At 47.2% G+C, this 25,953-nt stretch overlaps 11 protein-coding genes and 1 non-coding gene across 12 annotated transcripts; 6 read left to right on the forward strand and 6 right to left on the reverse strand.

Annotated features, from left to right (window-relative positions):
* Positions 1-1,769: 1,769 nt before the first annotated feature.
* On the forward strand, positions 1,770-3,112 carry GGS22DRAFT_69686 (uncharacterized protein). The gene is made up of 2 exons (XM_047967840.1): positions 1,770-1,961; positions 2,036-3,112. The coding sequence occupies exons 1-2, from the start codon at positions 1,875-1,877 to the stop codon at positions 3,086-3,088; spliced, it is 1,140 nt and encodes a 379-aa protein (XP_047823134.1). The 5' UTR covers positions 1,770-1,874; the 3' UTR covers positions 3,089-3,112.
* A 1,901-nt stretch (positions 3,113-5,013) lies between these two features.
* GGS22DRAFT_184879 (uncharacterized protein) lies at positions 5,014-5,352 on the forward strand (the record flags this gene model as incomplete). Its single annotated transcript, XM_047964234.1, has 1 exon — positions 5,014-5,352. The coding sequence occupies one exon, from the start codon at positions 5,014-5,016 to the stop codon at positions 5,350-5,352; it is 339 nt and encodes a 112-aa protein (XP_047823135.1).
* Positions 5,353-6,144: 792 nt separating this feature from the next.
* GGS22DRAFT_t15 lies at positions 6,145-6,235 on the reverse strand. The gene has a single exon. It is a non-coding gene; the product is annotated as a tRNA-Tyr (tRNA).
* Positions 6,236-6,577: 342 nt separating this feature from the next.
* Positions 6,578-8,144, reverse strand: GGS22DRAFT_184880 (polysaccharide lyase family 1 protein; the record flags this gene model as incomplete). The annotated part of the gene is made up of 6 exons (XM_047964235.1): positions 6,578-7,044; positions 7,101-7,248; positions 7,319-7,578; positions 7,638-7,740; positions 7,798-7,942; positions 7,996-8,144. The coding sequence occupies 6 exons, from the start codon at positions 8,142-8,144 to the stop codon at positions 6,578-6,580; spliced, it is 1,272 nt and encodes a 423-aa protein (XP_047823136.1).
* A 317-nt stretch (positions 8,145-8,461) lies between these two features.
* Positions 8,462-11,230, reverse strand: GGS22DRAFT_153613 (uncharacterized protein). Its single transcript, XM_047959876.1, has one exon. The coding sequence runs from the start codon at positions 10,852-10,854 to the stop codon at positions 8,710-8,712; it is 2,145 nt and encodes a 714-aa protein (XP_047823137.1). The 5' UTR covers positions 10,855-11,230; the 3' UTR covers positions 8,462-8,709.
* Positions 11,231-12,233: 1,003 nt separating this feature from the next.
* GGS22DRAFT_196898 (alpha/beta-hydrolase) lies at positions 12,234-13,920 on the forward strand. Its single transcript, XM_047965905.1, has one exon. The coding sequence runs from the start codon at positions 12,653-12,655 to the stop codon at positions 13,826-13,828; it is 1,176 nt and encodes a 391-aa protein (XP_047823138.1). The 5' UTR covers positions 12,234-12,652; the 3' UTR covers positions 13,829-13,920.
* Positions 13,921-14,546: 626 nt separating this feature from the next.
* On the forward strand, positions 14,547-16,016 carry GGS22DRAFT_153617 (uncharacterized protein). The gene is made up of 3 exons (XM_047959877.1): positions 14,547-15,091; positions 15,224-15,784; positions 15,844-16,016. The coding sequence occupies exons 1-3, from the start codon at positions 14,818-14,820 to the stop codon at positions 15,978-15,980; spliced, it is 972 nt and encodes a 323-aa protein (XP_047823139.1). The 5' UTR covers positions 14,547-14,817; the 3' UTR covers positions 15,981-16,016.
* Positions 16,017-16,122: 106 nt separating this feature from the next.
* Positions 16,123-17,168, reverse strand: GGS22DRAFT_196900 (uncharacterized protein; the record flags this gene model as incomplete). The annotated part of the gene is made up of 2 exons (XM_047965906.1): positions 16,123-16,660; positions 16,732-17,168. 2 exons carry the CDS (start codon positions 17,166-17,168, stop codon positions 16,123-16,125), a joined length of 975 nt encoding a protein of 324 aa, XP_047823140.1.
* Positions 17,169-17,574: 406 nt separating this feature from the next.
* Positions 17,575-19,276, reverse strand: GGS22DRAFT_153618 (uncharacterized protein). Its single transcript, XM_047959878.1, has one exon. The coding sequence runs from the start codon at positions 18,630-18,632 to the stop codon at positions 17,874-17,876; it is 759 nt and encodes a 252-aa protein (XP_047823141.1). The 5' UTR covers positions 18,633-19,276; the 3' UTR covers positions 17,575-17,873.
* Positions 19,277-20,187: 911 nt separating this feature from the next.
* On the reverse strand, positions 20,188-22,551 carry GGS22DRAFT_196901 (kinase-like domain-containing protein; the record flags this gene model as incomplete). Its single annotated transcript, XM_047965907.1, has 3 exons — positions 20,188-21,903; positions 21,955-22,471; positions 22,537-22,551. 3 exons carry the CDS (start codon positions 22,549-22,551, stop codon positions 20,417-20,419), a joined length of 2,019 nt encoding a protein of 672 aa, XP_047823142.1. The 3' UTR covers positions 20,188-20,416.
* Positions 22,552-23,144: 593 nt separating this feature from the next.
* Positions 23,145-24,149, forward strand: GGS22DRAFT_184887 (uncharacterized protein; the record flags this gene model as incomplete). Its single annotated transcript, XM_047964236.1, has 1 exon — positions 23,145-24,149. One exon carries the CDS (start codon positions 23,145-23,147, stop codon positions 24,147-24,149), a length of 1,005 nt encoding a protein of 334 aa, XP_047823143.1.
* Positions 24,150-24,612: 463 nt separating this feature from the next.
* GGS22DRAFT_153620 (S-adenosyl-L-methionine-dependent methyltransferase) lies at positions 24,613-25,648 on the forward strand. Its single transcript, XM_047959879.1, has 2 exons — positions 24,613-25,332; positions 25,399-25,648. The coding sequence occupies exons 1-2, from the start codon at positions 24,873-24,875 to the stop codon at positions 25,611-25,613; spliced, it is 675 nt and encodes a 224-aa protein (XP_047823144.1). The 5' UTR covers positions 24,613-24,872; the 3' UTR covers positions 25,614-25,648.
* Positions 25,649-25,953: the final 305 nt, after the last annotated feature.

Raw genomic sequence — 25,953 nt, forward strand, 5'->3', positions numbered from 1 at the left:
ACTTTACAAGATAAATATCTTTCCCAAATACCTTTCTGAAATACCTTTTTTTCTCTTTATCAACCTTACCCAAGATGGTCTAGTAGTGCTCTAAAATTATCTCCTCATTTCAGATTTGGACTTAAATTGTAAGCTTCCATCTATACATCTGCAAGGGGAAAGGGGACTTATCTTAGGTACATATCAAGCTTTGGCTTTATATGGATTGATAAGCCTTCAAATGTCCCGGCAGCATCGCCGCGACGTGCAGATCTGGGGTAAAATTTCCCCCTGGACAATGCATCATCTTTCATCCATTCACAACCCCAGCCTCTCAATATATTATATTACCACGTAAAGAATCAATTTACGATTTGAAATCCTCGGGACCTTTTTAATATTCTATCTAGAGATCATACCATCCATTTTGCTCGGCACTCTGCGTTGGTTTCCGAATGTCGGGATAATTTGTGGGACTTCAACATGTGACAGGACGGACAATAAGGCTGGCTTACGGTTAGGCGCATCCGAATGTCCTAGTCTTGTATAACAAGTTGACCGACGACATGGCCCATAATTCCGAGCGGAGTATTATGCGAACGGTTTATGCGGATAGGTCGCGCCGATTTCCATAATAGGACCAGCTGTTGGCGGCTCCTTTCACGCGATGAATGTGTTAGTAATCTAACCACGAGGATTTACCTTACAATCCTTACAATCCTTACGAATGATCTTCTAAAAGCATATAGGTGCCCTATGTGAATCCCGTAATGTAAGGCGATGATCGATCGAATGCGCTTCTGGCCATGTTAAAGACCTAGGCCTATTCCTCGAGTATTCTTTTCTAGCTACTCGGTCAGCCAATGTAGATTTTGAAGAGCGAATGGGAGGCGCTAAACTGCAATTTCAAGCTTGTTATGCATCTTCACATACAGTCGCAATGACGGGAGAGGAGCACCGATCAACATGACCTGGAGGGGTTGAAGCGTAACGTCAGGCACAATTTTGTCAGTAGGGCTAGACGGATGACTACCTACTTAGGTACTACTACACGATATCGACCTTTCCTTCATCCGTGGGATTTGTAGATAAGGGCGTCGGTACTTAAGGTTTCTGGTGCCAGCTGTTGTCGAAAGGGTTGTTCTTTACATACAGTCAGTAAACACTCCCATGGTCCGGTTAAACTTACTAAGGCAGTGCAGATTATCGTGTATAGGTCAGCTTTGACCACGTTTGATTCCCGAATTGAGACGACAAACAGTAACAATATATATATAAAAGATGACTAATCATGGTGTTTTGGCCTGACGGTGGCCTATTCTTCTCTTTTTTCGAAGTCGAAATGAGCATCTAAGCTTCGGAAGAGTGACCAGTTGCAGTATGAGAGGCAGGAGTAATGATTGACCTTGATGGCTCTTTCATCAATTCTGACGATATTAAAAGAACCTTCCCCTCTAGTTGGAAGTGCCCAGTGCCATCAAGGTACGCATTGGCCACTCACCGGACTCGGCGCACTCATTCATCTACAATTTTACTCAAATCAGTCAACTATTCGCACAATATTAGATGCTCATCCGATACAATTCTTAATGGTAGTCTTAGTTACAATAGCATTGTTGGTCCATTGGTTGGTTTGCTGTCCCCGCTCTCTGCCCTCCCAGTATTGTCCATTACTATACAATTAAATACTCAAATTCTTTTTCACCATCTTCTCTCGTACTTCCTCAAACTTTTGCCCACCTTGGAAGTTTTTTCCCCCTTCTTTATTTAGCATATTCACAACATAACTCAACTACACTTATCGCACCCTCTGAATCTGCTACCCAAACCAAAGTTTTCTCATCTATAGTACCCAAGAACACTGAGTCGGGTTATTCTCTTAACCACCGCATAAGATGGAGGCTTTTCCTATCGAGATGATCCTCGGCGTCGCCGAAAACCTAGATGCAAAATCGCTGTCTGCGCTCATGATGACGAACAAGGTAAGACTACGCATCTGCTACTAGACATGTCATCTTTCCTCACTACCATCGATAGAGCTAACTACTCGACGTAGCGATTCTACTCTCTCATATCCAAACACGAGCGTTCCATCTCCGTACGCATCGTGTCAGGTCTTGGTGTCCCTCCCACTGATGTCATGCTCTCATCTGAGGCATTCTTGCGCCGTCCCATCAAGAAACATACCTTTCAGATGGTAGCGGAGGCACAGAAGCGGGACGCGCACATTGAGGACATTCTCAATTCCAAGTTCTTCAACGATGCGATGCCAGACCGCTTCGAGCCTTGCAATGCCCACCAGAAGCAGTTACTCCGCGCTCTAGTGAAGAAAGCGATGATCCAATGCAACCGCATCGCGGATGTTGCCTCAAACTCGCCATGCCACCCAATGAAAGCGATCTGGTACGAATGGATGAAGGGTTCATTCTACCTCCCTTTCGACTTGCCCCTCGGATACCGTATGAGGGATCCCTGCACCAATATGGGGGCACGCGACAACCAGCGTGACTACCTGCGGAGCCTCCCGAAAAAAGATATCGCTATGATATACTTCCTTCTGACCACCATGAGCTGGGGTCTGTATCTCGAGAACCCGAATGTAGCCGAGGCCGACAGCAACTTCCTCGAGCGCCAGGTTGTTTTCAAGGAGGGCGTGCTCCGGCACGGCTCTTGGTTTACGTGGGGTTATCTCGTCGGAGACGCCACCTGGAAGTCGATGGCACACAAGATGCAGCGAATCGGATGGACTGAGCTTGTTAGTTTCGAGCTCGGTGAGGAAGACACTCCTGCAGCCCTCCACTCAACTCTGGTCTCCTTATTCGATCAGTTCTACGTGTCAACACAGATCGACCCGACCAACGTGAACCCAGCCGCCGTCGTTCTCGATGTGGTCTGGGACCTCGTTACCAAAGACAAGGAGGAGCAGTCAGCAGAGGAGCAGTCAACCGAAGAGCAGCCAACAGAGGTTCAGTCTGCAGAGGAGCCCTTGGATGAAGCTACGGAGATTGCGGGAGAAATCTTGGAGGAGATTATTGAGGAGGTCGCGACGGGAACCGGAGATGGAGTATCTGAACAGGAGACGCCCGTGGTGGTCACCGAGGTATTCTAGGATGCTATAAAGGTTAGAGGTAGAGATGGGGACTTGGTTTAGACCGCCTCATGGTGATTGCATAGCAGGGTCGGATTTGGAGTTCCGGCAGATAGGAGTCAACAAAAGAGAGAGGGGCTTCGCGGCATGGCCTGTTGCTTTTTGTTTCTGAACTTTGGTCTCTTTTCCCCTGGTATTATATATTTGCATCGCGGTGATGGTGATTGGTTCGATTGGATGATCTGCTTTTTTGTAGTCGGTATGCTTCATATGCGCCGATGATTTCTAGCGTGTTTTTGATAGCGGTTGAATTTTTCTTTCTTTCTCATTGTTTCTTATTGTTTCTCAATAGCGAGGTGAAGAAAATACCTATCATTATAATCACTCGCCGACTCACCTGATCATGGCTGAACTCTAAAGTCTTGACACAGGTAGAGCTGGTGATGTGACTTGTAATGCTTCTTTGACGGCTTATAAATACTTGAGATGGAAGTTCATCCAACGCCGATATCTGAGTATGCTCTAGCTTTCACTTGGTCAACCCCAAATTATTTACTAGGTATGATGGGAGGAACCGATCGTAACTTGTTTAGCTCGAAAGTCAGAGTCTGTTCTACCTAGTAGTCTAATGTTTCACGTGGTAGCTGAATGGAGCTATCTGTGGATGTCGTAATTAGGTGTAAGACCTAAACCACGACTGTATAAGTGACCTATGTAGGAGAGAAGATGTGACAGCTAGCAATGCCATAAGTGAGTCAATTCGAAATATCTCGGTATATTAGTCAGAAGAAAACATTGTGAGAATTCAGAAAGATGAAGCCGATTGTAACCATCACGGTGCGTAAACGACGGATAGGAAAAATTAATTAGCTAATTTGGAAAGAGGAAGTTTGAAGCGAAAATCTTGTACGGATTCGATTAGTCCGCGATCTAGCCAAGAGATAGTCTCCTCGGGACCCATTTATCTTCGCTGTTCCCCACGACGGCCCGGGGCTTGACATGAGTCACCCGGCGGGACGGGGGACTGTTCTAATTTCTGATCACAGATTAAGTACGCTATCACGAAGCTATGTCTTTAATGATACAGGACGCGTTGACACCGTCATACCAAATACTCGGAATTCAATCCGACCTCGCAAGGCGTGCCAGATGATGATCTCTAATTGGCAAGATATTCCGAAATCCGAATTAGCACTAGACTATTAACAGCCGAACTTGCAACCTGGCTGCCTAGAGATCGGACGCGTCGATGAAAGGGCGACAAACTAATTAGACACTTGCTGGAATGGCCTGACTCCAGTCGACCGTGAATATGGAAATAAACAACTCGAGCAGATATGGGGGAGTACAAGGCAGTCAAGTGCTTTATGCAGTCATCAGGACAATGTGCAGCATTGCACCAACAATCTATAAACCATCCAGTTGACCGCTATTACAACCCTACAGCCCTATAATCCTTCGACCCTATAGGGCGTCAGCGACTTTCAATACACATGTTCAACCTACTAGGCATTTTACATGCCAAGACCCACTCGATCGGTCGGCTCTATTGACTATCCTAGTGAGGAAATAGTCCGCTCTGACAAGCTTGCTATAGACAATTGAGCCTACTAGGCTGTGTCATCAGCCATTGCTAAGCCTATACAACTAGCTATTAGTCACAATGGTAGCTGTTAGGTTATAAAGCAAATGCCTTTCCTCTCAGGTTGAAGTTGAATCTTGTTAAACAGCAATATCGTCATCAACAACATCATCAACGTCGCTAAGTTACAGATTCCAGTATCTTCAATTGAGTCTACATAAAGGATAACGGCTTTAAAATCGGTTAACACCGGATCAACACCATCATTATAAATCCCACAAGACCCCTGACCAAGCCAACCAACGATTTAATGTGTAGGGACTGCTATAAGACCACCGCCGCCTCGGTCTCCCTGTCACTGGCAATGACAAACCCAGAACTCATCTGGGCCCATCACCAAGAGCAAAAACAAGCAGCTCGCCGAGCATCAAAAGCACGACATCAAACCCAAGCCCAACCACAATCCGACGTCATGTCTTCGTCCGCTTCAACCTTCTCGGGCTCTACCGCTTACTCTTATGACAAAGACCAGCCTCAGACCGATTCTAAGCAGAAGCGATCGGTTCGGCAACGAATCAAGGAGGCCTTCAAGGACATGGGAAGCCCGCCTACGGCCTATGAAGACCGGGTGAACGGCCGCAAGACGGAGGAGCCGGCCCCTGAGCACGGTCCGATGAGCTCGACGCCCCAGAGTAGGACTTAGCTGGGGATGGTATAATTGCAAAAGTTACGTGTAATCTTGACGGGATGGTTGAGTGGTTTTCCTGATTTTGGCGTTAGCAATTGGTGGTCTGGGGATTTGCGGCACAGCCGATTTTCGGGTTTTGGGTAAAACAGAGCACAATTGTGCCCAGACGAAGACGCGGGGATTGGCGAGGAATACGATACACATTACACCGCCACAGATTGGTTGGATTTTGGGGGTTTGATGGTGGTATTCTGAAAATTAGGGATGGAGATAATGACTGGAATGCCCTGATGGCGGGATAGCTATGCATCCTTACGTTAATTTCATTTTAAACATCTGTGGAATTTTTGCTGTGAATATTGATGATTATTTGAAGACAGGTATACGCTGTCATGTTCTCATTTTGAATCTTGAAGATCAGTAACAACCAACTTGAACCACCAAAGAATGACAATACTTTACCCCTAAAAAGTTCCACGAACTCAAATACCAAAACACCTTATTCCCAATTAAATCGCTTAGTTCAGGTAAGCATGTGTATTTAATGACGAAATAATATGGAAAAACCATTTCAAATTTTGCAGGTCATTCATAGGATATTTGAAAATAGTGTCTTATTCCGGCAATATACCGAAGCCGCATGATACAGTCGGCACTTCCAGGGTCGGAGTTCAACAGGTATTTCTTTTGGCAATGGCCCCACAAAGCCTCAATCAAACTCAACCAAAAAAGCAGAGAAGTTTCGAAGAAGTAGGGGTAAAGAAAAAAAAAGAGTACTAATGCATAAAAGCAAAAAAAGTGATGTGTTCCCTCGGGCCGGAATCGAACCAGCGACATTTCGGTAACAATTAAATATTCAATTACAGCCGAACGCCATAACCAACTAGACCACCAAGGGAGTGGTTGGTTTTGCCTTTCTCTTCTGAGGAAGTGGGCTTCCTGCGAGGGGAAGGTGCAAGAACTGCTGGCAAGATGGCTTATGTACCCCTCCCGATCGCGCCTTCTCATCCACGAATAGCCGCCGTTTGCCGGCTTGGACCCACATGTGTAGTCTCTTTGCTGGAAATACCTCGCTTCTTGGCGTCCAGTTCAATTTACTTCTCTATTCTCTCTATTCCATAATAGCGAAACAAGACCTACGAATTTAGAGACACAAGCGAAAAACTTCAGATTCAATTCACAACGAACAGGCAACCTTGCAACGAAGCATCCAATACGCTATCTACACGCACAACAGCCCTCAAGAAGACGGAACAAGCGAATTAACATAAACCTCAATATTCGCATACCCAGCCGCCCCAATCTCCATCGCATCGCCCGCATCCCTCGGATCAAGCCCATGCGCGCTCTCCCACTCATCCGGGATCCCATCCCCATCCGTATCCGTCAACGCGCTCACAGTCACCACACCTCCCACTCCCCCAGATGAAGCCGCGTTCTCGTCACTAATCAACTGCCCTTTCTTCCCGTAACTCTGCACCTCCGCTACCAATCCCTTATCCACCGCGTCTCGCGCAGGGAAGTTCGCCCCAACGGCGCTGAGGACGTGGGGCACGGCGTCCGGGGCCGTCAGTAGATGCGTCGGGCCGGGGTAGTCGAAGCGTGACGGCTCGATCGCCATGTTGCTGTAGCAGCTGGTCTGCGCGCAGAGGGGAGAGCCGTTGAGGGACCCGTCTTTGTTGCTGTCGTAGTAGTTCTCGGAAACATCTGGGATAGGTGAGTTGGTTTTGTGTTTGATCGCGTGGGAGAGTGAGTGTGCTTACAACCGTGGAAATTGGCGTTGCCCCGTGTGAACGCGGTTACGCTGGTGCTGGGCCCGGAGATGAAGTAGTTGTTGATGATGTTGGCGTGGCTTTGCCCGGCGCTGTCGCCGGCGATGTAGCCGCCGCCTCCGCCCCAGTTATAGATGACCTGTGTGATCTAGGGTCAGCGAGTGTTATGCTATTACAGCGATGCGGGATTTCATTCTGCGCATGCTCACGTTGTTCTGGAAGTCGTTCATGCCCTTGACCTTGGGGTTTCTTGTCTTGTTGTCGATGTACAAGTTCCTGAAGAGGCTGATGCCGTAATCAGACTGCATCAGCCCACCGCATGAGTGCGTTTCCAGGCCCTGGGCGATAATCGTGTTCTGCACGGTCACGTTGTGCACGGCGCCGTTGATGGAGAAAGTTTCGTCTCGTCCCCAGGCCGCGGAGACATGGTCGAATATCATATTGCTACCGTCAGCAATGGTGATTCCATCTGCCAATTGGTTGCCATATGTAAGTCGAGTTCATCAACTCATTTAGATCAGATATTACCTTTGCCCGAGTCGCCGCCCTTGCCCATGCGAAATCGGATATAGCGCACGATGGCATCGTTGGCGTTAGAGAACGACATGCCGTTGCCATAAACCGTAATGCCCTTACCGACCGTTAGCGCTTATAATCCCCCCAATTTTTCAAGTTAAACACCACCTACTTCACCCGGAGCAGTCTGTCCGGCAATGTAAATATTCTTAGAGACGGCAATCCGCGTAGCGATTTTGATAGTTCCTCCCACGTCAAAGACGACTATACGATTTGCCTTTGACACGGCATCGCGAAATGACCCCGTTCCCGAGTCGCTGTCCAGCAGTGTGAGATATGCCACGTTATAGGAGTGCATTTGAACACTCACTTTAGGTTCGTCACATGGTAGACCGAGCCCGTCCTACCACCGACGGCATTTCGACCAAACCCTTCAGCGCCAGGGAACGCCAACAATGCCGACACGCTTGGGATGAGCGTCGCTAGACACGCCGTAGCGAGGGATCCGAGAACAACCATAGCTGCGAATGGCTTATAGTGGCATAGTAAAAAAAATAGGCGCCTGAATACGGCGCCATGAAGTAGTTGTTGTTATGTACACGAAGGAATATAGGTTAATTGAACCACTTAACCCGACACCGAGCCATCGCGTCTAATTTTCCCGTAATGTCTTAAACGCATCACGGAGCGTTGAAGATAGTACTCAGATTAGTTAGAATGGCCGGGCTTAGGTCACATCCCGATGCATTCGGGGCCAGGGGTGCGGTGCAGGCTAAACCTCCACGAAATTGAAGGGTTAAATCACGAGGTGAATCAGTTATGTAACTTCAAGTGCCGCTTGCTTTCATCCTATTCATGATCTTGATAATATGCCGTCCATTATAATCTATATCAATCCTCATCCAAGATACGTTACCGTTAATGGGTATCTATCGTTACTAAGTAAAAATGTCAAATGCGCCCAGATCGTCTATCCTGGTATATCAAATTCCGCTTCCCAAAACTCCTCACCATTAAGCCATGCCGCCAGATGAAAAAGAAAAAAACAAAGAAGTGGAGTATCAATGTTTGGGAATACAGATAATTACATCTCGTCCTCGAAAAATTTGATCAATGTCCTGGCCCCGGAAACTCCGAGGCCCATGAAAGGATAGCAGATATAAACCGGCTCCTGCTTCACGCCGAACTTCTCCCTGAACTCGCTTTTGGCAATTAGTTTTAGCTGCTGTGCCACCGTCTTGTACGTGCGGCTAAGGAGCCTGGCTTTGATGCCGTTTAGGTTGCTACCGATGACTAGCTCGTCCATGGCACCGGCACCGAAAGTCACACTGCTGATCCCTGAAGCTGTAAGGCTTTGGATAGCGCGGGAAATAAGGGCTTCGATACTTCCGGATGGTGAACCAGGGAAATCAAGGGCGAACTTGATTTGATAACCGTGTTCAGGCGAGAGGCGGTGCAAGATGACAAGTCCGACAATTTCGCCGTTCTTATCTTCGGCCCAAAGGTAGCGACGGTGAGCCATTGACACCCATGGCCGAACTTCAGTAATGTGGACTTGCTTTCGACCTTTACGGCCTTCCTTCCAGTCCTCAATTCGCTTGTCACATTTTGCTCTCACCTCGTCGGGGACCGGTTGGCCAAGTGCGGTTTCGTGGATTTTCACTTCGGCATTCTTTGCTTGGCGCTCCTTCTTAACCACCCTATTAGCGTTGCTCACATCCACACGTTCCTCAGCCACACACGTCAGTGTCCGCCATCCAAGCTTCGCACCCAGAATATCTTCGACTTGCGCAGAGGCCAGGATCCAGATAGGCCGGAGATCTTCATTCTTCTTAAGGTACTTAAGGAAAGAACTAATGACGATGCCGTACTGGCGCGGATCGCAGAGAGGATTTCCCATGATCATCGCATACTTATTTTCCTCCGCGTAGCCCACTGCAGCTCCAGTTTCCGTATCTCGCCAGACTTTATACCGTTCGTCAAGCCAGGAAGTGTTTGTCGCATCGCCGTAGTTTACGATGAGCTTCTCTAGGTCGGGGAGGTGGACATGGTCGTGCTCCCCTTCAAAGGTATAACGGATAGTATCAGCTTCCGGGAACGGAAGCTTGTCGGATTGTCCGGGTTTCTTTGCTGGTAATGATTTCGGATCTCTTGGGAATAGAGTGGCATTTCGAACATCTCCTAAATTCAATAACAAGAATAGGACACGTTCAAGGCCAATACCGCAACCTGCGTGTGGAGGTGCACCCCACTCAAATGCTTGCATGTATTCTTCCATTCCGTCGGAATCTACCCCTGCCTTCTTCATTCTTTCAGCTAATAGTCGTGGGTTGTTAATTCTCTGACCGCCTGTTGTGATCTCCTGGCCTCGAAGGAATATGTCGAAAGAATTGGTGACTGTATCATCATTCGGGTCTAAGTGCGTGTAGAAAGGCCGTGCCGATGTTGGAAATTTGTCAAGGATGAAGTAATCAGTACCATACTTCTCTTTCACCAGCTGACCAAGCCGAATTTCTGACCGCGTTCCAAGATCCTCATTCTCGGCGGCTGGCTTGCCGTCATCATCTGTCCACCCTGATGAATTCAACAGCTGGACCCCTTCTTTGAAGGTGAGGCGCGGGGTTTGTTCAAGCCAGACGAGGTCCTCGTGAGGAAATTTAGTCTTGACATTTTCAATTTCCTTGCGACATCGAGAATATACTGCCTTGAAAATGGATTTTAACAGCCCATCAATCACATCCATAGCTTCGTGGTAATCGTTGTGAATCGTCATCTCCAGATCCAGACCGGTATACTCAGTTAGATGTCGGTGAGTATTGCTGTCTTCGGCTCTAAAAACCGGCCCTATCTCAAAAACGCGACCAAAATCAGAAGAGATTGCCATCTGTTTCGCCAATTGCGGGCTCTGTGCGAGAAACGCGGTTCTATCAAAGTAATTAACCCTGAAGACCTCAGCACCCGACTCGGTCGCAGCAGGCTGGAGCTTGGGTGTTTGGATCTCAATAAATCCTTGCTCGTCAAGCGTGGAGCGAAATACGTTGCAGATGGAGGAACGAATTCGAAAAACGCTTTGCATGACTGGGGTCCGAAGGAAAAGGAGTCGGTTCGCAGTGCGAACTCGGTTTGAAGCTGCCAGACGAGTCTCGTGGCTCTCTTCACTTTCTTCCACCTGCTCCATGTTATAAACATCAATAGCTAGGGGCTCCTCAACTTGTACTAAGACATGCATACTATCGATGAGGATTTCGAGATTATGTACGCTGCAAGTCTTGATGTGTTCTGGTGGCTCGCGTACAATACCTCGGACATGCACTAAGCACTCGGTATTCAAATGCTCAGCCCATCGTACGAAGTTTTCTGATACAGCCCCTTCTCGGACTTGCAAAACGCCTTGTATAGTGTCAACCTGTTGACGCAGAAGGATGAAGGCTAGCTTTGAGCTTACAGACCGCACATGGTGTAGTCGCGCATTGAAACTGATTGTCTGTTCAATGCGATCGGTTGAAAGATGCTCTAGTAGAAAGGATGGTGGTACGCGTTCCTGATCGAGCGTGCCATAGCTCGAACGTATCTCTGGTGGTTCCGTGGATAATGCTTTTTCTTCCTCTTCCCTTTTCTTTGCTTGTAATGATCGCCGTTCCTCCTTTTGTGATTCCTTTTTAGCCCGTTTCTCATATATGGCTTTCAGATGCTTCTTATCCGATTCAGAATCCAACCCATCCGTATCACCAAGATGGATCTTCGTGATATGGTTCTTGGCGGATGTGTGTCCGATGACTCGATTAAGTATGAGGAGGGGTTTCTTTAGCCTTATCGAAGGCGCCATTGTGTTGGTTGGGTAGGTATCTCTATGATTTTGGTGCAAACACGCGGGAATATCGGAAATATGCGATCAAACTCCTTGAAGAGACGAAATTATTAATACCGGAATATTTGATGTTGAAAAGAGAAGAACAGCAAGTGCCAAAGTGCTCTAATGAAGGCCCAAGGTTGATAAGTCAATTCTATTCTAGGTAGTTTCGAGGTGAATGAGCGATGGGAGTCGTAGGCAAGAGCAAGTTTATAATAAACCTTGGCAGGAACCTGACTGATAGCCTAATATTTAATTGCCTCTAACGATTTTTGGGGGATTTGCTATGTACTAGCCCTCGAGGTAGGCAGGCACGGAATCGGCATCGACGGCCAATAGAGCTCATGTGACGAGATACATGTTTTTGAAAATATCCGTCGAAGTTCCTAACAATATCTGGATTTTTATGTATCGGTGACGACAACACTACACCCCGGTACTTCCGGAGCAAATAGACCGGATGATGTTTAGCCAATCAAAACTCGCGTTGGCTTGCATGTATTCCTTAATTGGCAAATTTGTACCTCGATGCAGGGATTAATGGCAATCAAGATGCTACAAATGACTTGGATCGACATTTTATTGCCGTTCTTTTTGTGGGACCGAAACTCATGACATCACTAAATCGAACACCTAGATCCGACAATTGGATCCCGGTCCAGTTATTAGTACATTTAGCCACTACACATTAATAGAAACGGGTTATCGGTCGGAGCAAGATCTTCTCCATAATGCTTGTAATTAATTATATGGTAATTATAAGTATTAATGTATCAAGTTAGCAAGTGCAAAGCCATGAAGCCATAGCCCCCTGCATTGATTTTGTAGAATTTCCAAAAGTCCGGGGCTGCTTAGGCATTAGGGTAGGGCTTAGCTGGGTGAGGCTCGAGCTACCCCCTGCTGTCCTGAATCGATTAAACGTCATATCAGTGGATCAGTGGGTAGCTGTTCCTGTTTACGCAACGCGACCGATCAACTTTGATGATACAAATTCTCATATTCTAACTTTCTGTTTCAGACAATTTGGAGTCTCAGAATTCCATCATGGGAATTACGTCTAGTTCTTTCGCAACACTATCCAAGACTTGAATTAATATCGCACAAGCTTTAGAAAGCTGGTTTTCCAGAGACACACACAACTCCCATTTATGTTCATTCAAATTTCATAGATCCCAAAATGCAAACTGTCGAAGGAATACCCGTCATATCGCAGAGCAATACCGAAGAAATTCTAGCTAAAGGGGAGGTTCCTCCTAATCAGAAACCGAAAAAGGCGAAAGACAAGACAGGAACTCCTCCTTCGCGCTTCTCGCTTAGAGTAACAGCTGGCTGGTGGAGGTCTCTGCAATGTATTGGGATGAGCTTACATTTCCTAGCACCACCACGGCCACCAAATCCAGACTTCATCAAGTCCATCCCCTCTACCTTGGCTACCACTAAAGGACAATTTACTCTCCAATTCTACCTCCCCGAGGGCTATAGCAAGGATCCGAATAGCGACAAGTGGCCGGTCGTTGTCAATTACCATGGTGGGGGATTCACACTGGGCAACGCTTCGGACGATGCAAGATTCGCGCGCTTCGTGTTAGAGAAGTGCCACGCAGTATTTGTCTCAGTCGACTATCGACTTGCGCCAGAATTCCCCTTTCCCACAGCTGTCGACGATGGCGCCGATGCGCTACTATATATCATCAACAACGCGACAGAACTTCGAGTTGATGAAAACAGGATCGCAACCTCAGGATTTTCTGCAGGTGGTAATATCGCTCTCACAGCACCAATTCGCTTGTTTGAGCACCGGAAGGCGACAAAAATCCCGGAGTATCGTATTATCGCAATCGCAACTTGGTACCCGATAACCGACTACACTCTTAGCCGCGCTGATCGCCGAGCATCTGCGCTTCGTCCTGAAGCTACCTTACCACCAGCATTGACAAATCTCTTCGATGCATCATATCTATTCCCTCCCGAATTAGACCTTGCTCATCCCTGCCTATCACCTTCGAGAGCATCGGACGAAATACTCATAGAAGCATTACCTCCCAATGTGATGTTCTACACATGCGAGTGGGACATGCTATTGCGAGAGGGTGAGGAGCTTGCCCAGCGGCTACAAAAACCGCCCATTTCGAAGAATGTCTACTATACCATGATATCTGACGTGGGACATGGCTGGGATAAGGGACCAAACCCAATGAAACCGCCGACCAAGTCTGAGAAACTATATGGAGAATGTTGCCGAAGACTCAGAAGTGTGTTTGAGGAAGATCAGACTCATACGATTCTTCACCTCCCAATTAAGCTGCCTACGTTACTCCTCCCCAAGCTTAAGAACGGGAACGACGCAGAATGAGCGGCTATACATCACAAAGAAACACCATGTATATAGGTACCTATTCGAGGATGTCCGCCCGATCACTAATAGTTGTAGATACCATAACAGACTAGAGATTATACCAATAAATTAGATATCACGGTAATGAATCATTACTTCCATTCGAGGGTGTCGCCTACTATGGACAGCTACCTGTCTATCATCCATGTTTCTTTTCCCATAGGCTTACCTACATTAATCGTTAGATGCCCAGGTAGGTAAGTATAGGTGATCGGTGGTTCTATGCATGAAATTACGAAGACGCGCAATGTCAGATTCGAGACAGGATTTGCTCTTGTGTATCGTCGCAGCGAGCCAGACATTAACGGTCTTACCTACGTCATCCCGTTTTTAAGGTGGTGGGGCTACGCCGAGCTGCCGGGTTTCGCAGGGGCCAGCACGATTCATTGTACTGCATAACCTAGTCGAATGCCCTGAATGTCGGATATTCTGTAGCTTTTATTGCGTTTAGTAGAACTAAAATGTATGTTTGCTTTGTTCTGTAATTTTCTAAACATTAGGTAGGTACATACTGTATCTGGGTGGCCCACGCGTGTAAATCTAGATGGCAGGGATAAGTGGCGGGGCATTCGGAGTTTAATCTACAGGACCAAATGCTCCTAAAGGGTAGGTACCTAGTACCCAGTAGGTATCCCTGCATCGAGGCTCAGAATGAATAACGTCATCGCTGTCCTCTGCCATCCTCTTCCATCTTCTGGGCTTTCGTCAGTCACTGTATCATTACTCTGATTACTTTGATCGATCGATAATACATCCCGTTTCTATGCCCGACCATACCAGAATTCCGGCGCCAATACACAACATATTCACCACACAATGGGCTTGATCGCCTCCCACAACATTTGGAGTTTGTTTGCTGGTGAATGATTAAATATTCTTTTCTCGTTCAGCGAGGACTTGTATTTATATTCTAGTTACTCCAGAGTCAGCCGCTGACGAGTCGCGACATGGCCAACAATGACTTAGAAAATGGAAGCGCCGCTCTAAACCTACCTCAAGCGTTAGGTACGGAAGAGTCCGGAGGCGAGTCTGTCTCTTCTGCGATCGCAGTTAAGGATGAAAGCGAGGAATTACCTGGCCTACCGCGATTAAATTACAAGCTCTTAGATCATAAAAAGAAGCTATTCCTAGTTGGAGGATTGTTGGTTCTCGAAGGAAGCATACTACCTATTATTCTATTCTATCCACTCTGGTTCGATACCAATTTGAGACATGGCATTCGTAAGTTTAAATCCATACTCCCTTCGTCTCTCTACGATCCAAACCCTCCGGCATCGCTGTATTATACAAGACAAGAGATGTAGAGGAGTATACGGAACTCTTTAGGAAACACAAACTAACAGTGACGCCCAGTTTTCGCTATCATTACATCTTTCTTCGGTCTCGTCTCGGGCCTCGAATTCGCTCACCGATCATGGCGCCTAATCATGAAAGATGATTTCTACCGACCTTTAAACGGCACGCGCTGGCGCTTCGACTTCACACATATGACGTTGTCTGTAGGCTACACGGTTATGACCGGAATCCTAATCGGAGCGTCTATCCCGCACGAACCGCTTGTCCGCCCCCTCGCAATGCCCCTACCCTTGTTCTTCATCGAGGTGGGCTCCCTTGCTATCGCAACTGGTTTGATGGACGCGGGAAATATGCCGGCGACATGTAAAGTCAGCTCTACGCCGAAGGGTGCGCCGATACCACCCGTACTGTTGACTTTCATCGAAGACGTCGTCGCGGTCGATGGTGGTGCGGGGAAGACGTATAGGCAAAGATTGCTAAGCAGATACAAGATAAGTAAGCACTTTAGAGCGCTTATCAAAGGCCTAAACTGGTTCTGGGGCATCGGGTCTATACTTGTTGGGGCCGGCTCGATGGCCGTCGTGTGGACTGTGCCCCAGGAGATTGCCTACGGCATAGGTAAGTTCATGATAATCTTAGCTCTTACATTGCGTCTATAATACTGATAATACTTGTAGGTTGGGGAGCACCGCTGGGTTTTGTTATAATTTGGCTGGCTATTACGATACCGTGGACGCATCGAAGTCTTCAAGTTGAAAAGAAACAGTGGATAGCTGATTTGCGGCGTCGGAGTAAACAGGGAAATGAGAAATAAGAAGAGTTAAAATAGAGAATACATAGAAAATGGTATAGACTGTATTCACTTCTGCACGTACTTCTCATAGATTCATCATCGGATTTCTCAATGTGTTGTAAAAGCCAGGGGTAGCGTATGGGTATGGGTTCCCTATATGGTCTTATTTTTTATTTAGGAAGATGAGTCTTTCAAGATACACCCCTGAGTTACCGTTCTCCTCGAAGCCATTTCTCTCAAGCAACCCCATCAACCTCGCTACCTCTATCGACCGCCTGTCTAATTCGGATACCTCGCCAATCTCGTTGTAGAATGTGTCCCAAAACAGTTGTCGCATGTCAACGTGAGAGGGATGGAAATGCCAATCCGTATATGTCTGGATACCCAACAGGATCTCTGCTCCGCCAAGTGATATCCCGAAGGGCGCTATGAAGGCCTCGGCCCAGTCTACGACTCCAGTGATGTGACCAGTCGCTTCTTCAACATGGATGTTGTTCTCTAGAAGATCGGCGTGCTGAAGCGCAATGGGGAAGTCGGGGCGAAAGAGGAGATGGAGATCCTGTCTGACTTCATTTATTACTGGCTGTAGGTTTTCGGGAAGCGTAGATGAGAGCTTGTCAAGAGTAGCTACATATTCCTCCTGCAACCCAACCGGTAATGATTCTGAAGTCGGTCTATTAATCCATCCCAAAGCAAAAAATCTGATGTCATAGTCAACAGCTATGTAATATGCATGGTAAGTAGAGAAAATATATAACATATATCGACTAACCTGGCAAAATCTTGAATGGTCTGCCTTAGACGCTGTTCCATACCAGGCGCGTCCGTCTTGAACATCTCTCGACGTACTCGACAGAAAGCTGGGCCAGATATACGATTCCAAATATACACATGGAGGGATCCTAGGGTGCCGTGGTACACACATTGAGGCACAAATTCCCGGTAGATTTGCTGGACAAGCTCAAATCGATTCATGTCAATAGGTAAATCCCGGAACTGGACTACCTTGGGGGCTTCCTCTCTTTCTACCGTGTAGCTACTCCCTCCCTGCATTGGCGTGGCAGAGGCGGGACCTCCTAGCAGTTTACCAGCCAGCTCATCGCATTGGTCTCTCGTACATGGAGCATTCGCAGTGAAGAACTTTGAGATTTGTGCTCGCGATAAAACGTCGTAGCTATCCGGCCCGACCGCGTACTTGGAAACATCCATTTCGAAGATCGACCACGGGGGATTTATTAGAATTATACACAAGGAGCCGTCTAGGCTGAACTAGTGGTGCTCAGTTGTAACTTCAAGATCGAGGTGAAGCAACAGCGCATGAAAATACTGTAACCCCTTACAACACTCACATCCCACTGCTAGGAGATGGGCCTTGTTGGCTGATAGGTCACTGTCGGGTAGCTAATAGTTAGGTATATGACTGTCTTAATTCCTAAATGTCTCAGAAATTGGGGGACAGCCCCCCTTATATAGGTACCTACTGCAGGGACTCTCAGGTTATCCCCACTATTATCCCCTGAGACACGCATGCTTGCCCCTTTTATTCGCACCGCATATTTTAACAACCTGGACTGCTAACTTACCATCGTATCATCACCAAATACTAAGCAACATCTGCTATGTAAAGGTAGGATTCAAGTTTAATTATATATACGAATTATAAGTCTAAATATTTCAAAATATCCCAGATCCGATACAAGCCATCTATACCTAATCCCCTCTACCGCATAAGGAGCGCCTACCAATGCCAAAAGCAAACCCCCAAAATCAAAAACTCCATCGCTGATGCAAATGAGTGATCCATGAAACCATCCCATCATATATCCCGTAAAGCATTCCCCGTGTCCCCAAGCCCCAGAATCAAGCACCTAGAAGGTGCCCAAATAGACAGAAAAACAGACACTAGGTTCGAACCTAGCACTCATAAGTAACATAAAGCCCATTCTTCCCATCCTGCTCGAGATAGACGCGACCATCACCATTCTGCGTATCCAGCTGGATCTTATAATACACCTCCTCGGCGCAATTGAACCGGCCCACCGTATGCGTCGCCGCGTCCTTGCTCTGCTTGTCCCAGAACGTGAAGTCCGGGTGCACGGGCTTGGTATCCGCAGCCGGCAGGTACGGCTTGATGCTGTTCGCGGAAACTAGAGATGGGACCCCGGTGAGCGGGAGAATCGCGGCGAGACCGCTTCCGTCGACGACGAAGGTCCGCTCGGCTTCGGCGGCTTGTGCCCACATTAGGTTACATGTCTTCGCGCCGGCGGGGATCCCGCTGAAGACGACGACTTGCTCGAGCTGTTTGCTGGCTCCGGAGGCTTGGACTTGCAGGTATGTGACGGGGGTTTGAGAGAGGTCCGGCTGCAGGAGGTCGAGGTTGTACATGGTGGGCTGCCAGATGCTGCCGCTTTGGCAGGTCGCGGTGGGAGGGGCGGCGGTGACGGAGGTGGTGGGGGTGGGGGTTGCGGGTAGGCTTGTGCTGGCGATGGGCGGGAGCGCGCACGGGTCTTGCTGGTAGCACCCCCGGTACCCGTTTGCGCAGGCGTAGAATACGGTGCCGGTCGGGCAGTCGGTCCATTCGCGGCGTGAGAGTGAGTTCTTGTTGATGGGGCCTGCTAGGACGACTGCTGCGAGGCAGGCTAGGGAGGTGGCGGTCTTGACGATGGAAAACATCTTTATTAGAAGGTTGTAGGTGACTAGGTATGTGATTGTGGTCGAAGAGTGTAGATTATGAGTGGTTATGGATATGATTTTATGAGAATAGTGAGAAGATGAGCAGACGTATGATTAGGTATAAGTACTAATGATTAGATGGTATATATGCTGAAGATGTAAGAGAGTATGAGATGATGCTGAGAATAAGTCATTTTGAACCGGCGATGAACTGCCATCTTTATATCTCGGATTCATGATGTTGGTACCCGTCGTAAGTGAGTAAACTCACACGAGGGCGGGTAGGCGAATGACTGTCATGGCGGAGACCTGACTGCTGACAGCAAAACGCGGCTGAGTGCAGTTGGGATAGATGTCGTTGCTGTTGGAATAGAAGCACCAGGCAACGGGTTACGGTACCGTATATCGGCTATACGTAATGAGAAAGAGGCAGGGGAGCGAGGCGTTCGATCTTACGAGCTAGGCGATAATTTAGCAATACCTAATCCGATTACCTTTCGATTATTAGCTAGAATCTGTACCATGAACCTGATGGTGGTGGATTTACGCGGAGATCGCAAAAACACACGGACACAAGGGCAAAGCAAAATGCTTCCAGCCGAGCCAGCACAGAGCTAAGTGTAACTAATGCAACTAACCTCAACCTAATCTTACAAAATACGTGGCTGTGCGGAGGTGCGGCTGTATGCGTTCACTCGACCCGCCAACACGGTTGGGAATGCCAAGATCTTGGCGTACTTCGTACTCTATTAATATATTTTACACTGCAGCCACGTGGGACCCGCCGGTCCCGATCAGACGAATCGTCGGATGGCAGCTGGATAATATCCATAAATCTTATGCAAAAGCCAATACTTTTTCTTCCCCGCGATTCCTTCCCAGTGGCTTTTCTAGCTATCGACGGACGTCCGCAGTTTGTCGAGGACCTGGTAGACATGATGGAATGGCCTGTTCAAATCTGCCATTGTACTACGTTGCACCATAAGACAATGGACGGGTAGGCTATCTTTCATCTGGTTGGTTTATGACCTTGCTGATGCTTACATAGTAGAAGAAGGGCAGCTATAGTTACTGGGGTTAACCAATAGTAACTTAGGTCCTAGAAGGGTATATTTAACTCTTAGTTGACGTAGGACTTCGGGATCTTAGAGAGATAACGGATATTTGACGTGAATCGAGATAGCCGTGGTTCGTGGTATGCTGGAGGCCGTTTGTGATAATTTAACCTAGCAACTGGGCTTGGATCAGCCTCAGCCTAGAAACATCATTCTCATGACCTCTTGGTAAGTCATTTCGCATGGCAATAGATAATAGAAGTGCATAACACGCTGCGCTTCGGCCGGCCGCATAATCGGCTACAACATGGCTTGCACTTCGAGTGAACAGACCGAACAGCCGCCACTTTGAGATCATCTCCCAACACCTCATTTTTATTTTGTTAAATTTGAAAACCACTTCATTTCTATCACAAAAATTTCCACTTAAAGCACGAAGTTAAATCATCAAGGGTACGAAACAAGTTCCTACTACTTAATACCTAGTAAATAGGTCAGTTGTATCTATCGCCTTGACTGGGTAGGTTCACCATTTAAAATTCCTATGTTGAATGTCTTCCTCTACGAAATGTGGTAGGTTTTAGGTGATTAACCCTCAATTTCTATATGCGCCCAGCCTCCTTTCAACTATGACAATCTTGAAATTGGCAGATAATCTCGTGTCCAGACATAGAAGTTTCGTTGGATGCGTAAGGCTGGCGCTTATAAGAAATTCTCACAACAATATCGCTAATCTTTGCCAACGTCTGTTGGTTCGCCTTCTGTTGGCTCGCTTAGTCCAACTTCCTGAGAAGGCTCTGTCTCTTGCCCTGATCGTTCTTCGACCCTTGATTTTTGACTGCGCGTCCTTGTCGATATAGGGTCTAGAACGCCGTCGATGGAGCTGTTGGGGTTAGCTAGCTTGTTGTACCTCCTATCTCCCCAAAAGTCATGGTCGATGATAGTGTCGATGTCTATGCGCTCTCTTGGATCATGCTTAAACATGCGCGATAGAAGATCCGACAAAAGAAGGACCTCTTCCTTAGGCATACTAACTACCCTCTTTACCCATTCCCCCCTTCTTTTAGGCGAATCCTCACTCGTACGTCGCCGCTTTGTATCTCGATCCTCTGACGATTCATCCACATCCCGTTTTGCTAGCAGCTCTCTGAGAATCATCTCACTTGTAGCTGATTCCGTCTCACTACTGCCAGGCCCGTGCTCGAAAGGGACTTCGCTGTCTTTGGTCCGCGTCGTCGGCATAGCGGGTGATTCCTCGTCATGAACTTGCCCCGATTGATTTTCGGAGGCGTCGGTCATTTGCAACAAAGGAGAATATGGCTCTCCCTCAACATCCCCTCCAAACCCATCTGGGGCTAGACTCTCTTCCTCAATTCCGTCAAAAATGAGATCTGCCTGGGCATATATATCTCCTTGAGAACCTTCATCTTCCGATGTCCAGTCCTGGCTTGCATAATCGGAGCTGTCAGTGTCGGATTCAGTATCGTCTAATGAAGTATATGCCCCGCTGTTCCTTTCGTAGACAGAACAATCTCGCTCTCTGCCAAGAGATGCTTGTAGAGGGGTCAGCCACTCAGATTTTCCTATAAAAGTCTTTCGCATATTCCGCTCTTCTTCTGGGGATAGCGAAATTAGCTGATCTATGTTAGGGAGTGTTTCTTCCAAGGCTAAATTCGTCGAGTCTGAATGTTCTTTCGCATCCTTAGACGCGGGTTGATGTTTTCCCTCCCTTTCTAGATGAGTTCTCGCTGACTGTCGATACCCCGCTGGCAAAGGTCCAAACCATAGTTCCATCTGACGTATTAAAGATGTGTAATTTTCATATTCACTAAACAACGGTGTCCGAGTCTTTATTTCGTATATCGTGCAGGCGAGTGCCCAGATATCCTGCAAGGGGCCGCTCAGTGTCTTTGTAAACAGGAGCTCTGGTGCGGCATATTGTCGATTCCACTTAGGAAAGGATGGGGGGTCCGAGTGATAGAAGCTGTCGTTAAAATCGACGATTACTACCCTTCCCGTGCGACATTTTCTTTGTAAAGTTTCTAATGAAACTGGGAAGACTAGGTAATCAGGCCCATGGGGCTTTGGATCATTGCCCGAAAGAGTTTCTAAAGGCGCGTATTGTCTTGGTCCAAGGTACTTGCTAATCTGACGACCAGTCAATTCCATCACATCGTATGTATCCAGCTGCATTAGTATATTGCTTGGCCTCAGGTCTGGCAAAAGTCAGTATGATTTAATCGTTTCTTGAGGATGGCAATGCTTACCTCCATGGCAGATCCCCTTTCGGTGGAGATACTGCAGCCCTTTGCTTACTTGGAAAGTTATGTCCGTCAATAATTCCGGAGTATGAATGCCCATGCCATCAGGATGGTTCATAAATAAACTTGGTCCGAGGAGATCCGAAACTAAGCAAAGGTGACGCCCATTTGGCCCGTTGATCCAAAAGTGATCTCGAGGTATGTTAAGGTGGTTTTCTCTAAGTTCTTTGTCGCTAACATCGGCTAGAGCCTTCAATATTCGAAGCTCCGGGCATTCCTCGACCGACTCTTCTGCAGTCATGACCTTTACCGACTTATAATACCTACATTTCTCGTCGTAGCAGAGCCAAACTGTAGAACTATTACCCCACCCAAGTTTGTGAACGACCTGAAACCGATTTTCTGGGTCAAGATAATCGTTGAAATGGATTGGGTGATATCCACCAGGTCGATATCTCTCCCTTCCCTCGAGATCCAACGCGTCATCCCCTCCCGCACGATACAAACGCTTAGTTGGTTCCATCTGTAACTCGGATTATGTTAGAGGGGAGGGCGTGGCGTTGACGTCCCGATGATAATTAGGGTTACCATGCCATGACCCATTCTTGCCGGTCGTTTTCTGACAAGTCTGCGACTTAGTATTGTTCGGATGGGCCGACCGTACCTAGCGTAACTTTCCTGTGGAAGCTGGGAGTCCCTTTGTCTAGGTACATTTAGGCTGCATTCGGAAAATCGGCAACTTACTATCAAGTATGTCAAATTCAAGCCTTTGTTCTATGGCTACTAGGTAACTACTTGGTAACTTAGAAGATGAAGATTTTAATATCATTCCTCTTTATCTCACCACATGGTGATCCTCATATAATGGTACCTACCTGGAAGTTTTCTATAATTAGTTCCAGAATAAAGCATACAAGTCGGATAATAGTCTATTGTTGAACATGGCCAGTCACTATAATAAGATAGAATGAAAGGTCCAGAGTGAACAATAGTCCACTAAAAATGCCTTGGTTGTGGATTTACTTCAACAATGTCCTCTTTCTACTAGTACTTCACCCATAGGGATAGGTAACTATGATATATATCGAGCTCATAAACGTGAATTCCTCTTGGTGAAGCATCTAGCACCTACTAAACATTAGATATACGCATTAATCTGCCCAAGAAACAGTAAATTGTATAAAATATCTCACAAGATGTATTCGGAAATACCCTCGTCCAGTTCAAGGGCGTGGAACTTTGGGATGAGCCTTCCACGTGGAGCTCCCCCCGTCATTAAGATGAGACCCCAAGAACTTAATGATTGCCCTAGAGACGGGCAAGGGACACTCGATAATCCTATGGTAATATGGGCTGCTCGCTTGACGGATGGTCAGCGACAGGAGCTTGCGGTTCCCGAATACGAGTCCGAGGAGGATCTTTACCGTGCGATCGATGCTAACGCAGACATGGCTAAGACAGCAGCTATCAGAGCAGGATGTACCGTCGTGTGGATTATTTGCCCGGTTCATACCAGCAAATATGTTTACGATAACGATGGAAGTAAAGTTGCGGTAAGGTGGGATCGGTTTGGAAACCCAGTGGAGTATGCTGTCACAAATGCCGACCCCCATCTCACCGTAAAGCTAGGCACAAGCGAAAATTTATGTCATCTCCACGGACATATCAATGTCCTCGTGGATGAACGAGGGTTTCCAACCGACTTCATGAAAAGCTTCCAGAGACGCCAGAACGGGAATATTACTGACGGTGATGACAGAACTATGGAACTTTTTGAGTGGGGTGCTAAGGCAGAATTAGATCAAGAACGCTATCGAAGAGAGGCTGCAGATTATGAACTATTCAAGATAAAAACAATGCGAGGTGGGAGAGGATGGGAAATCGAGGATGATAAAGATGATGGTGATTACGTGGATAAAAACCTTGGTATCGAGATCCCGGAGTATAACCCCATGAGCTACGACACCGAATCTACTGATGAGTTAACAGGACTTAATCCCGAACTGGAAGATTATCTCGTTCGGAGATGGAATCCTTACTACAGAGGAAACGGACATGCTATTTCCATCCAAAGGTTTGGTTATAGCACCCGGAGATTCAGGAACAACTATGATCCCTCATCCTATAGTCAACGCCCTCATCGTCCCACATCGTATTGGCATGGGGAACGAAGGCCTTATGTTCCTAGGTACGTTAACTAGCACGACACTTAATCAATATTCCCTTTCGCAACATTCTTAGAGGTTTAGTACGTATCAACAAGGTAGATACAGGTATTATTGCTATAGTTGAGTTAGAAATGAACATTAACTTATAGTCTCATGCCCTTGGTGGTGCGTTATCCCGGTTTTAGTACATGTGAGCACTCCCGTATCGTGAGAATAGGCATGACTTGAATCTGGTGTAGCATATGGTGACTCAAATAAAAGCCTTGGAGGTTAGTGTATTATTTTTCTCAAAAATTCCAATCCTACGGCGAAATTCATCAGTCGATATGAACCATTGCCGGCATAATCGTGAATCTCCGCGGAGCCTCGACTATTGGTGAGCTGGCTGCACCTAACGTTAGCTACTTATCATATGCAAGTGAATTTAATAATGGGAACTTGAAATACAGACGATACCCATCAGATTTTCGAAATCAAGAACACCCGTGATGTGGACGAATGTTTCCCCAGTGCTTTGCCGCGCGTTGCAATTCGCGTTTTCTTTCTTTAGATCGTTTGCGCCCTCCACGAACACGTCCGAGACAGGAGATTCGAGATGAGTCACTTACATATGAGGGAAATAAGGTATCGCCACCGAAAGTCAATCGAGATCCCCGCCCGAGAAAATCAACCTTAAGTTGATGTATAAAGGGGGAAGGGTTTACTTTCGATATCATCAACATATCCTCACGCCCAAACACAGCCCATTGACACAACATGCCCAACTTCCCCGAGATCGAAAAAACACTAGCCTCCGTAGAGGCTAGCCCTCGAGTTATCCAAGTACTCCGCGATTTACACACGAAGGCCCTCTCTGAAGTGCCGTTTGTCAGTACAGCTGGGTCGACGGCAGACGCTCTTGAGAAGTTCGTGGCTCTTGATCCCGACAAGTGCGCGTTGGTGTATCTCCTCCTTCGATCCACCGCGGCGCGATTCATCGTTGAGGCGGGGACGTCATTTGGTCTTAGTACCATATACCTCTCCTTAGCTGTAGGACAGAACGGTGGCGGCAAAGTCATCGCGACGGAGAATGAGCCTACCAAAGCATTGAAGGCCCGCGAGAACTGGCGAGCTGCCGGGAACGATATCGAGAAATGGATTGAACTAAGAGAGGGAGACTTGCGAGAGACGCTTAAGAAGGATCTACCCGATCAGGTCGACTTCCTGTTGCTTGATAGTAAGTTTGTTGCGTAGTTGCTGGAAACATGGCAACATCTTGGTGTGTTGCGCTGACGTAGACCAGTCTGGACGCCTCTGGCTCTCCCAACATTGAAGCTTGTCCATCCACGCCTAAAGATCGGTGGATTAGTGGTTGTCGATAATACCATAGAAGCGGCATCAGGATATGCAGATCTCATGTCCTATTTTGAAGATCCCGCCAACGGATTCAAGGCGACAACCGCTCCTTATTCAGGAGGCCTTTTTATCGCTGTGCACCTTGGAAGAGGGGTTGCATGAGAGCTCAATCACATATGCCATAGTTTCAAGAATCGAACCGGTTTCTGAACTCGATTGAACTTGCAAGTGCTGAATACAAAGGGTTAAGGCGCTGTATTGAAACACTAAATTGTCTCCGGAATCCCTGGAATTTATTCGCTCCATTGTGCCTAGGGGTCGTAGGTACCTAGATTACAGTGGGTGATAGCAGTTGACTTCAGCGCACTTACTGATCTTTGTTGATAGCCCTGTAGCCTTGGGACCTAGAGCCCTATATTTAGGCGCTAAGGTTTAGTTGTGGCTGTTTCCCCCAACACCTACTGCCCAGCGAGTTCCCCAGCGGGTCCCAGCCAATATAGCC

This window comes from Annulohypoxylon maeteangense (genome assembly GCF_022496945.1).
Source record: "Annulohypoxylon maeteangense strain CBS 123835 unplaced genomic scaffold GGS22scaffold_2, whole genome shotgun sequence".
NCBI lineage: Eukaryota > Fungi > Ascomycota > Sordariomycetes > Xylariales > Hypoxylaceae > Annulohypoxylon > Annulohypoxylon maeteangense.

What these genes read in the sequence shown, in the direction of transcription:
- GGS22DRAFT_69686 (XM_047967840.1), top strand. Translation starts at nt 1,875, where the DNA reads ATGGAGGCTTTTCCTATCGAGATGATCCTCGGCGTCGCCGAAAACCTA. An exon ending in CGCTCATGATGACGAACAAG is followed by an intron (nt 1,962 to 2,035) that starts GTAAGACTACGC and finishes TACTCGACGTAG; the next exon opens with CGATTCTACTCTCTCATATC.
- GGS22DRAFT_153613 (XM_047959876.1), bottom strand. Translation starts at nt 10,854, where the DNA reads ATGCATGTCTTAGTACAAGTTGAGGAGCCCCTAGCTATTGATGTTTAT.
- GGS22DRAFT_196898 (XM_047965905.1), top strand. Translation starts at nt 12,653, where the DNA reads ATGCAAACTGTCGAAGGAATACCCGTCATATCGCAGAGCAATACCGAA.
- GGS22DRAFT_153617 (XM_047959877.1), top strand. Translation starts at nt 14,818, where the DNA reads ATGGCCAACAATGACTTAGAAAATGGAAGCGCCGCTCTAAACCTACCT. An exon ending in CAATTTGAGACATGGCATTC is followed by an intron (nt 15,092 to 15,223) that starts GTAAGTTTAAAT and finishes AGTGACGCCCAG; the next exon opens with TTTTCGCTATCATTACATCT. An exon ending in GGAGATTGCCTACGGCATAG is followed by an intron (nt 15,785 to 15,843) that starts GTAAGTTCATGA and finishes TAATACTTGTAG; the next exon opens with GTTGGGGAGCACCGCTGGGT.
- GGS22DRAFT_153618 (XM_047959878.1), bottom strand. Translation starts at nt 18,632, where the DNA reads ATGTTTTCCATCGTCAAGACCGCCACCTCCCTAGCCTGCCTCGCAGCA.
- GGS22DRAFT_153620 (XM_047959879.1), top strand. Translation starts at nt 24,873, where the DNA reads ATGCCCAACTTCCCCGAGATCGAAAAAACACTAGCCTCCGTAGAGGCT. An exon ending in CGACTTCCTGTTGCTTGATA is followed by an intron (nt 25,333 to 25,398) that starts GTAAGTTTGTTG and finishes GACGTAGACCAG; the next exon opens with TCTGGACGCCTCTGGCTCTC.